Source organism: Medicago sativa, chromosome 2 (genome assembly GCF_051527215.1).
Source record: "Medicago sativa cultivar Bolivia chromosome 2, Bolivia_mono, whole genome shotgun sequence".
Lineage (NCBI taxonomy): Eukaryota > Viridiplantae > Streptophyta > Magnoliopsida > Fabales > Fabaceae > Medicago > Medicago sativa.
Window position 1 is genome coordinate 5,368,008 of NC_140750.1, and position 10,115 is coordinate 5,378,122.

General features: G+C 33.4%; 1 protein-coding gene across 2 annotated transcripts; it reads left to right on the forward strand.

Annotated features, from left to right (window-relative positions):
* Positions 1-910: 910 nt before the first annotated feature.
* Positions 911-9,490, forward strand: LOC146943877 (splicing factor U2af large subunit A-like). 2 transcript variants are annotated; one of them, XM_085742177.1, is made up of 18 exons: positions 911-1,063; positions 1,658-1,827; positions 1,953-2,069; positions 2,464-2,525; positions 3,103-3,173; positions 3,259-3,303; positions 3,395-3,454; positions 4,044-4,104; positions 4,404-4,516; positions 6,079-6,194; positions 6,304-6,402; positions 6,549-6,624; positions 6,792-6,880; positions 7,676-7,739; positions 7,823-7,909; positions 8,118-8,199; positions 8,808-8,875; positions 9,136-9,490. In XM_085742177.1, the coding sequence occupies exons 1-18, from the start codon at positions 1,013-1,015 to the stop codon at positions 9,271-9,273; spliced, it is 1,569 nt and encodes a 522-aa protein (XP_085598303.1). In that variant the 5' UTR covers positions 911-1,012; the 3' UTR covers positions 9,274-9,490. The 2 variants fall into 2 exon arrangements, with proteins under 2 accessions (XP_085598303.1, XP_085598304.1); XM_085742178.1 differs by lacking the exon at positions 3,259-3,303.
* The last annotated feature ends 625 nt before the right edge of the window (positions 9,491-10,115 follow it).

The following is a 10,115-nucleotide window of genomic DNA, read 5'->3' on the forward strand; positions in this document are numbered from 1 at the left end:
GCTATGAAATACATGTGAAATATAAGGAAGAACATGATCATCATAATGAGAGAATAGATATTAGTGAAACCACTCTAGACCAAGAGTGAACAACCCCATCAGTTGATTTTTTAATCAATTTACCGAAAAGTTGAGATTAGAAGTCAAAGCACATCCGCACTCACAAATTAAATAACCCTTTTTAGATAAATCTAACTATGAAGAACTTAAACTTGTAATAACTATTTGAAAAAAATCTAACAAAAATTATTATTTGAAAATCAATCTCAAAAAATATGATGAAAAAATGAACAACAACTCCTTTGAAAAAAATCTAACAAAAATAATTATTTGAAAATTAATCTCAAAAAATAGGATGAAAAAATGAACAACAACTCCTTTGTCCACAATAGTCATTTTAAGCAGGCGTAATAGAGTTTAAAATACGGTTTCGGCTGTGCGAAAGCAAACGGAACCTTTAAATTAAATTTCTAACTTTGGCCCATGACCTATAAAATCTTATTTTTTTTGGTGTGGACCTATAAAATCTTATTAGTATTTTATTTTATTTTTTCTAAAATATAATTGGTATTATTAATGCAATAACTAATTTTGGAATATAAATAAAATATCAAGGGTGATATAATAATGATTTTTTTGACTAAATTATCTTATACATGTAAATAATGATTTTTTTTGACGAAATTATCTTATACATGTATTATGATTGAATTTAACTGTAAAATAACAAATCAAAATCAAAATAATATTATTAAACTCAATAAAAATATATTTTAATTTATTTTTTAAAAAAATATTTTAATTAACTTGTAAAAAAAAAAATAATATTGTCATTATTCATTAACTATGGTTTGGATTCAGAAATGGTTGGCAGCAATTACATGATGATGACGAACGCTTGATTCAAATCAGAGTCATTTTTTTCTTCATAAACTCAAACACACGAAGAATCAATTTAGGGTTTCAAATTTTTGAGCAATACCATTTCATCACCTTCCTCGCTTTCCCTGCAATGTCTGACATCGATAATCACGCATATCACGGTGCTTCTTCCCCCGACAAGGTGCTTCCTTTTGCACAATAGTTTAGCTACGAACTTATTTCTATCCATAATCGTATACGGTTTTCGAATTCATACATAAAAATCCTTTTTTTGTTTTAGGCCATTGTTAGCTTTGATTACGTTTTCAGCTTTTCTTGAAAGTGTTTGCTATTTATTTTGTGTAAATGCATTGTTTTTGAGATAGTATTAGTAAAGTAGTGATTGTTTCATAACATAATTATGCTAATAATTGGTGTGTGTTTGGTTCTGCTGTGACAAAAATTGAATTTAAGTGACTTGATTCTGGATAAAAGTGAGTTGAACAATACATTTGAGTGTAAAAATCAATTCTAGAATCAAAAGCTCCACTTTTTAACTTCAAGTTAAAATCAATTCTGGAGGCAAAATCAATTTTACTCGAGAGTAATCAAACATATCAAAATCGATTCCACTCCTCTAGAATAAATGTCGGCTCTTCCAAAAGTGGAACTGCAATTTGCAGTGGTTTTATGAGATTAAAACACAATGTATATTGCTTGTATACTTGGATTATTTGTTTTGGTTAATCTCTTGATAGAGTTGGATGAGATGACTGAATGTTTTTAAATACTTCAGCCAAGTTCCCGTGGATCTGGTCATGAGAGCACGAGGATGAGAAGGAGAGATGGAGACAGGAAAAGTTTTCATGACCACCGTGACCGTCACAGAGATGATAAATATGAAGGTTTTAAAGGAAGAGGCAGATATGACAGTTATAATCGGCAACGTGGCCGTGATTATGATAGGTTTGGACTATTCATCATGCTTTTCTCCTCTTTTCAGATTAGATTTTCTAAAGCAATGTATAGATTAGCAGCTTTCTATGTACTATTTACCATTTCATACATTGTATAGTATGTTCCTTTTGTAGGCATAATGACTATGATCGTGACAGAGATACAAGGAACAGATATGGAGCACATTCAAAGAGATCCAGGAGAGAATCTAGATCTAGATCACGGTCCAGATCCCCTTCTCAATCTGAAGGGTACACGAACTTCTATTTTCAGTTTGTCCATTGTTCTTGTGTGATATTAAATATCTCCTCGGTCTTCGATAATTACCAAATTACCAATATTTGTTTTACTTTCGTACCTATTGATCTAGCCTCACTTACCAACGCAATTTATAAGTGGACCTTTTGGCTTGTTAACTAGTAAACTCATATGCACTTTATCTGTTAGAAGGTGAGACAAGTATATATATTGAAAACAACTTATATTGATGAAGTTTCCCTTTCACTCTTTTGTAGATTCTTCTATGAAAAAAAAACTGGAATAGGGCAAACTTACTTTACCCGTTACATTTTTTTTTTTACTTAACCATGCAAGTACAATTTTTAATTTTTGAAATCTGACTCTTGAGCTCCGATTTGTCTACAGCAAAAGGACCTCTGGTTTTGACATGGCACCACCTGCTACCGGTGTAACACCCACTGTTTCAGGTTTGTACCCAACCACTTAATTTAGTGCTCTACATGTATGGGTTCCTCATTGAATTTCGTATGCTAGCTTCAGTTCCCCCCACCCCAATTCAGTCTGTATTATGCATTGCCTTAGTTTAAAGTGTTTATGCTGATATTTTCTTTACATATTTAAGATGATAAATTTAATTTTGAAACTAAGAATCATTCTTGTGTTGCTTTGCTGTTGTGTGTGGTTTTGTGTCTGGCTTATTTTTATGGTTGGGTGAGAAGGCAATGTTGGGCTGCATGTCCTACCAACCTACCTATCAGTGTACACCCTGTATCATATTCAATGGCTGGCTTATACATTCTGTAGCTGTACCTTTCACTCTCAACGTCTGCAGTGGTTGAACTGATTTCTAAATTATTATATATTCAATCATACTTAATATTAGGTATGATATATTTACTTTCATTTGGGCTTTATTTGTAGTGAAATGAATGCTTATGCGTCCCTCATTTGTTTGATTTACTGAAAAACTATAAATTCATGCATCGTTTCTCTTTACAACTTATTTTTTATGTATTATTGTTTTATTAAGAGTTAGTAATGCAGGGCAAATGCTGGGGATTGCTCATATGATTCAAGGAGCCACACAAAATTTCTCACCATATGGGATATCGCAGGTGCTAGTTTTTCATGATTGTTCTGCCACCAGATTTTCAGCTATTTTAGTTCTACTAGCACACTAGATGATTTCATTTGTCACAGATTGGAGCTCTTTCATTAATGCAAGTTCAACCTATGACACAACAGGTTTGCTTGATTCCTGATACGTTTGTGTTAATTTATGCATTTATAGGCTTATATATCTGTATGACAGATTCTTTGTTTTTTGTTCTAAAAGGCTACAAGGCATGCTCGGCGAGTGTACGTTGGTGGGCTTCCTCCTTTTGCTAACGAGCAGGTTCTCTACATGGACATGTCACCCATTTAAGTTCTAAAATATTTTTAAATGATTAACAACTCTCATAATTAGTTCACTCCAATTCTATGTAATAAATTCATCTAAATTTAAACAATGTTGCAAATTGTTATTAAATGTAGAAATTAATTGTTGCAAAAAGATTTAAGAATCATAGTTATGGCAACTTGGGGAGTGCAAAAGAATTGCAGCTTGCACTTAATTTGGAGTAATTACTATTAGTAGGGTTATACTGGTCATCTATAATGAATGCTATCTGGAATTGATCTTGTCAGGGCAAAATGTTACTATATTCATGCTCTAAGTAATATTTCATATTAGTATGTGATCTCCTTTATGTACCAGTTGTACTATTTATGTTCTTCCATGCTTCTTTTTGTTTTTTGGGGCGGGGGTGTGTTGTATTGTATGACATCGACAATAACTAATGTTGTGCTAGTGCTTATTGAATACTAGTATGTTTGCTGCCTGTTCCATTAATAAATTAGGCTATATTCCAATTAACACAATGTAATTGTTTCCCTTTGCTTTTCGGAATTGTTGAGTTTGTTTTATTTTATTTTTGTAACAGTCAATTGCATCTTTCTTTAGCCAAGTCATGATTGCTATTGGGGGAAATTCTGCTGGATCAGGTGTTGTATTTTCAATAATTTATTTTGTGATTATATCTATATAAAACTTGACATACTTGCTCTACTCAAAATCGATAACTTGTGAAAGAAGGATGTTTCATTAATCTGACCTTTGAATTACCAGTAGTTGTGCTGCAATTGTATTTTAAATTAAAAAGGATTATATAGGTTTTTTAATTAAATTGTTTTATTGCACCATGCAAGTGTCTTGGGTCTTGGACTAGAGATTATGTATGTATGTATCTATGTACGGATCATATTTATTTATTTATTTATTTTCAAGATTTCCTGACTTACAGGTGATTCGGTTGTCAATGTCTACATTAATCATGAGAAGAAATTTGCGTTTGTGGAGATGAGAACCGTTGAAGAAGCTAGCAATGCAATGGCTTTAGATGGAATAGTATTTGAGGCAAGCACTTTCATATTATTGTGAAGCCATCATAAGTTTTGATATTAGATTGAGATTAACAATAGAAAGAATTAAATACGTCAATTGTTGTACAATCCATCTCTTGAATTTCCATTTTAAGTCATAACTTAAGGCTTGGGATTCTGGAGCATTTGTCATTCTCAAGATTATGACAAATTAAAATTAATGGAACATATATATGTTATTAAGAAAAACTGATAGACGAGCCCAATAAATCCACAAACTTCCTTCACTGTTTTATTTTAAGAATAAGAATAGGCCAATGAACAACACTCTTCTTTTTGTCTTGATCTACAGCAACACCCTCAAGAAATGATTTGACCAAGGTAAGGAATTGTTGTTTAACCAAAACTACATTTCTTTTTAGCAAACAATTGCTGTATCAAAATATCCAGCTCCATCTTCACATGTAACAGTGATCCTGCCAATTTCTACCATAAGAATGTCACATTAAACCAAAACAAACCTCAAATATGGCTCACATGCTGCTTTCATGTTACATTGAGAAGTAGCGAGGGTATTAATCAAGCCAAATTACATAATTAAAACTCGTATCTGTTCTCAATGTTGTCTTTGGGATATCTTTAGGCTTCACTCCGATTTGAAGGTATCTTGACCCCAAGTTTATCAGAGCCCATGCAACTCATTCAACAACTCCTCTATCATATTAATGGGTGCATGTTGGGAATTGTTGCTTTATTGAGGGTATGATAATCTACAAAATCTCCAGCCTCCATTCTTCTTTACATCCAACATTTTGTTCACCAAGTGCTCAGTTTCTCCTTTCTGACTGTGAGCATGTATGACCTTACATTTATTCGACACATGCTCGAAAGTATTTGAATGGTACGTTCCCCCTCTCATTTAATGAGAAAAATGGTAAATCAGGATAGTTACATTCATGGTTCCCCTAATCTTCAATTAATTCAGCCACTTTAAGTTCCTCATCTTCCATCGCTTCCTCCTATTCACAGAATGAATTCTTCAGAAACAGTTTGTTCAATACAAAGAATGAATTTTTCATCTTCTCTCTATGCAAAGGGCCATAGGGTTGACAACAACCCACCCCCTTTTCTTACAACACATATCCTTGAAATTTGATAAGTAAAGTAATATGCCTAATACTTCTATTTCTGTTGAAATCTTTGTTGACTGCCTGTGATAAAATAAAACTACTGCGTGGTTGTCCTTTTGACCTTGTGTCGGATTATTGTGAACGAGTAGGGCAGAAGATGAATACCTGTCCGAACTCCAAATCATTGATTTTCTTCCTTATTTGAAATATTTGGGGTGTGATCTGTAATTCCCCCAAACCACCACTGTATTATACATAGGGGGTAATTGCCGCCGCGAATCCAATCAATTTGAACCCCATTTTTCCCCCATACAATTTGACTTATCAATGTAATGAGCTGGAGAAATTGCTTTCTGCATATTGTTTCGGATAACATCAGTTACACCATTAATGAAATAGCCCAGAGTTTGCCCGTCCAATATGTTTTAGAGCACTAAAAACTGATGTTTTTCTTGTGATATCTCAGGGTGTTGCTGTGAGAGTTCGTAGGCCTACTGACTATAACCCTTCATTAGCTGCAGTTCTAGGTCCCTGCCAGCCAAGTGCAAACCTCAACTTATCTGCTGTTGGACTTTCTGCAGGGTAAGTTGACCACATCCTTTGATGTTTATATGCATGTTTTACATGGATTTTTCATAATGCTGGAGTATACCTTCTGTTCTGACCTATCTGGAATGTTCCCACTTTCCAGTACAATTGGTGGAGCCGAGGGACTTGATCGCATCTTTGTGGGTGGGCTGCCATACTACTTTACTGAAGTACAAATGAGAGAATTGCTTCAAGCTTTTGGGTATGATATCATGGATACATCTATTCACGTGTTTACTCTTCTATGTATTCTGGAATTTTATTTGATTTTCTAACCATGCTTATTGATTTACTTTACAAGCATAAACCTGACACATTTCTGTTGTGATATCATTTGACCCATTGCAGTCCTCTTCGAAGTTTTGATATAGTTAGAGATAAAGAAACAGGAAATTCTAAAGGATATGGTTTCTGCATCTATCAGGTGAAGAAAGTTGTATTATAGATCTTAATGTCAATTCACTTTTCAAATGTTTCTCTAAGTAATTACCTTGCAATTTTTTTTTTTTTGGGGCATTTGGTAATTTCCTAACAGAGTATAAAGCTTTGTATTTTTTTCTTTCAAATTTATTTTCTGGTTAATCTTTTTAGGATCCAGCAGTAACAGACATTGCTTGTGCCGCTCTCAATGGCCTTAAAATGGGAGATAAAACATTGACTGTAAGGCGTGCTACTGTCAGGTTAGCCTTTCTATGGAAGAGTCTATCTATTATTTGCTTGAACTTTTATTTAATCTATTTCTTAATTTTGTTTTCAATTATTTTCCATTACTTCCTATCTTTATTTCCAATTATTTTCTATTACTTCCGTGGCACACACAATTTCCAATTTTTCTTCCTTCAATATGCTAATTTGCCACAGAACATGATTCATAGAAATAGAAGGGAGAAATTTAAATTGAGAGGAAGAAATGACCAAGGAGGGGGAAATAATTTTCTGAGAGTCTGAGACTATACTCAGTAATATCCCTTTTAAGTTGGCAAACCTCTAGTAGCTTCAATATTAGTACTACTTTTAGAAACCTTAATCGGTATTCTCTTCAAGAAATTGTAATTTAATAGAAAAAACTGATTGCATTAAATTTCTATTCATGTCTAAACCCCTGAATCCCCTTCTTGCTGATTAATCTTAATTCCCTTAGATACATACATCATTCATGGAATTAGACCATTCTATTATGCTGTCAAGCTTCTTTATATCTGTTTTAGCATCTGTTAATTTTGTTTGCTTTTGGTATTTTGTTGTATTTCCTCAGTTATTTCCCTCTGTTTGTGTGTCATTGATAATGTAACGAGCATGTTATGTACCAAGGGGGTTAATAACGGTTTATATGGATTTTGTATTTTCGTTAAAACTGATGCTGCAGCAATACTCACCGATGCATTTTGATTATCTATATGACTAAATCTTAAATTTATATACATTTTTACTTTCTATTGATTAATAAAATTCATTGTGATGTACTTGTCGGGCAGTGCACATTCTAAACCAGAAGAGGATAACATCTTTGCACGGGCTCAACAGCATATAGCTATGCAGGTGAGGCACATACTTTTAGCTTCTGTTTTTCTACTTGTTTTCCATTCATTATTACTCAATTATTTACATCCTTCAACCAACAGAAAATAGCGTTGGAAGTGGTTGGGCTAAATATTCCAGGAGTCCCAACAAACGATGAAAGCCCCACCAAAGTTTTATGTTTAACTGAGGTGATTTTAGTTTATATTACATGCAAAGTTTTACAACCAAAGCACCCTGTTTAGAGTTGACTGACTGATTTGCTTTCTGTTTTTTATTTATTTTTTGTTTCCTTCCCCTCTTTATTTTCATTTTGTCAAAATTTCCTATGGCTGTTAACAATTTGATTTGACTGACCCTTATTTTCACCTCACCTGCTCTACCTTATTTCCTTTGAAGGCCGTCACTACTGAACAATTAACTGATAATGGAGAATATGAAGAAATATTGGAAGACATGCGGGATGAATGCCGCAAATTTGGTATGCATGTTGTGTAATATGTGCCATATTACTTTGCCATTTTCTGCTTAAAGTTGTGCTTATGAACTCATATATTACATTTTCTCTGGTTAAGTGGGTGAGTTGGATCTATTTATAAAATGTAATTAATCTCAATATCTCATCCAAGTTTTTGGAAAACTATGCTCGAGGCATTAATAGTAAGCTTGTTCAACTAATGTTTTGATCGACATTTATAGTTTGGTGTCAACAAGTATCAAGACAAGTTCAGTATTTCAATTATATAGTTAATTCTCTCTTGGGACATATAAAATGGCTGATAGCAATTCAGTACGATGGTTGTAAAACAAAAATTTGTTGGAGAAGCTTGTCTTTCAGAGTGTCTTAGACCATTTCAACGGGACATAGAGTATTAAACAAGTTGTGCGCGTGTGTGCTCGTGACAATGTCCCTTTGCCAGTCATTATAGGTGTTATAGGAAGTGTGTCTGATGACTTTATTTTTGTGATAATATATTTTACTGCAAGATCAATTGGACAATAACAAATGAATGTTCTGAAATTCCAGTAACGTCTTTGTTCATGGGTTTCTGATTGATATAATTTCTTGCACCTTATTGGAATGTACAGGGACCTTGGTGAATGTTGTTATCCCTCGTCCAAATCCAAACGGAGAGCTGTCTACAGGAATTGGAAAGGTACATAGTTCACTTGTGATGCATTTGAGATTCGTTTGTTAATGTCATGCATGCAGCTCCACTTTAGTTTGCGTATGAAACATATGTAGTGCGTGAGTTACATACAAATTTCACGCACCTCGGGCTGGGCCATAGTGATTTGAAACTTTTAAATGGGTCGAGCTTTGTGGTCTTTCTCTGTTTCTCTAACAAATAAAGTATGCGAGGCTATTCTTAATCCAAACGTAGTTGTTTAATTGTGGTTTCGGTTTCTCTTGTAGGTGTTCTTGGAATACTCTGATTGTACTGCTTGTTTAGCTGCAAAAAATGCTCTAAATGGTAGGAAATTTGGGGGTAGTATTGTGACTGCATTTTATTATCCAGAAGAAAAATATCATAGTATGGATTATGATTTGTAACCGATTGTAGGGAGAGATATAATTATCTGTTTGTAGTGTTTATAGCCACTTTTTGTCACTCAAGTTTTTATATGAAACTTTGCAACCAAGTTTATTACATATATAATGTACTTGTCAATCATATATTGATGCTATTGTCCTTGATGTGTTCATGCATTCACTGGAAAATAACGTTTATTGGTTCAATCTTAATTATCAACTGTTAAATTCTTCAAAACCGTTGATGGTGTGTATATATTATTGTTTTTTTTTTTCGTGCTTTTAGATAAACATTTCCACTTACCGAGTTCAGTTCCTACTCGTAAAAAAGGTCATTACTTCCACTTTATGTGGTTTCGGTTTATCTGTATACCCGAAATTTAAAAAACTCAAGAGAAATGACATTTTCGCAGCCCCAGTTGAATAATTCTGAGAAAAGCTTTGCAACATAATGCGTCCAAATGTTGGATATCTCAGCCCCAGTGATGTAATGTAAGCAACATGATAGGTAAATAAGAGACAAATGTTTATAATAATAGAGATAAAAGAGTATCAAATGTAGTATCTTGTAATTTTGTTTGTTTGTAAAACACAAGTCTGTTTCAGCATAATTAGTGGTGTCAAATACTAATTTAGTCTTGTAATTCCACTTTTTTTTTTTTGTTTTTGGAAATTAAATGCCACTTTTATGACAAAAATATCAAATTCCACTCGTCAAATTACATTGTCATTTTATCAAAAAAGAAGCAAATTATGTCACAATTCGTAGGTGTCGACGAGTCATAATGGGCATGGGACGCTATAAAACAAAATGAGATGATGCATCCATTACAGACCAAAAAACGATGATGCATCCATTGAAT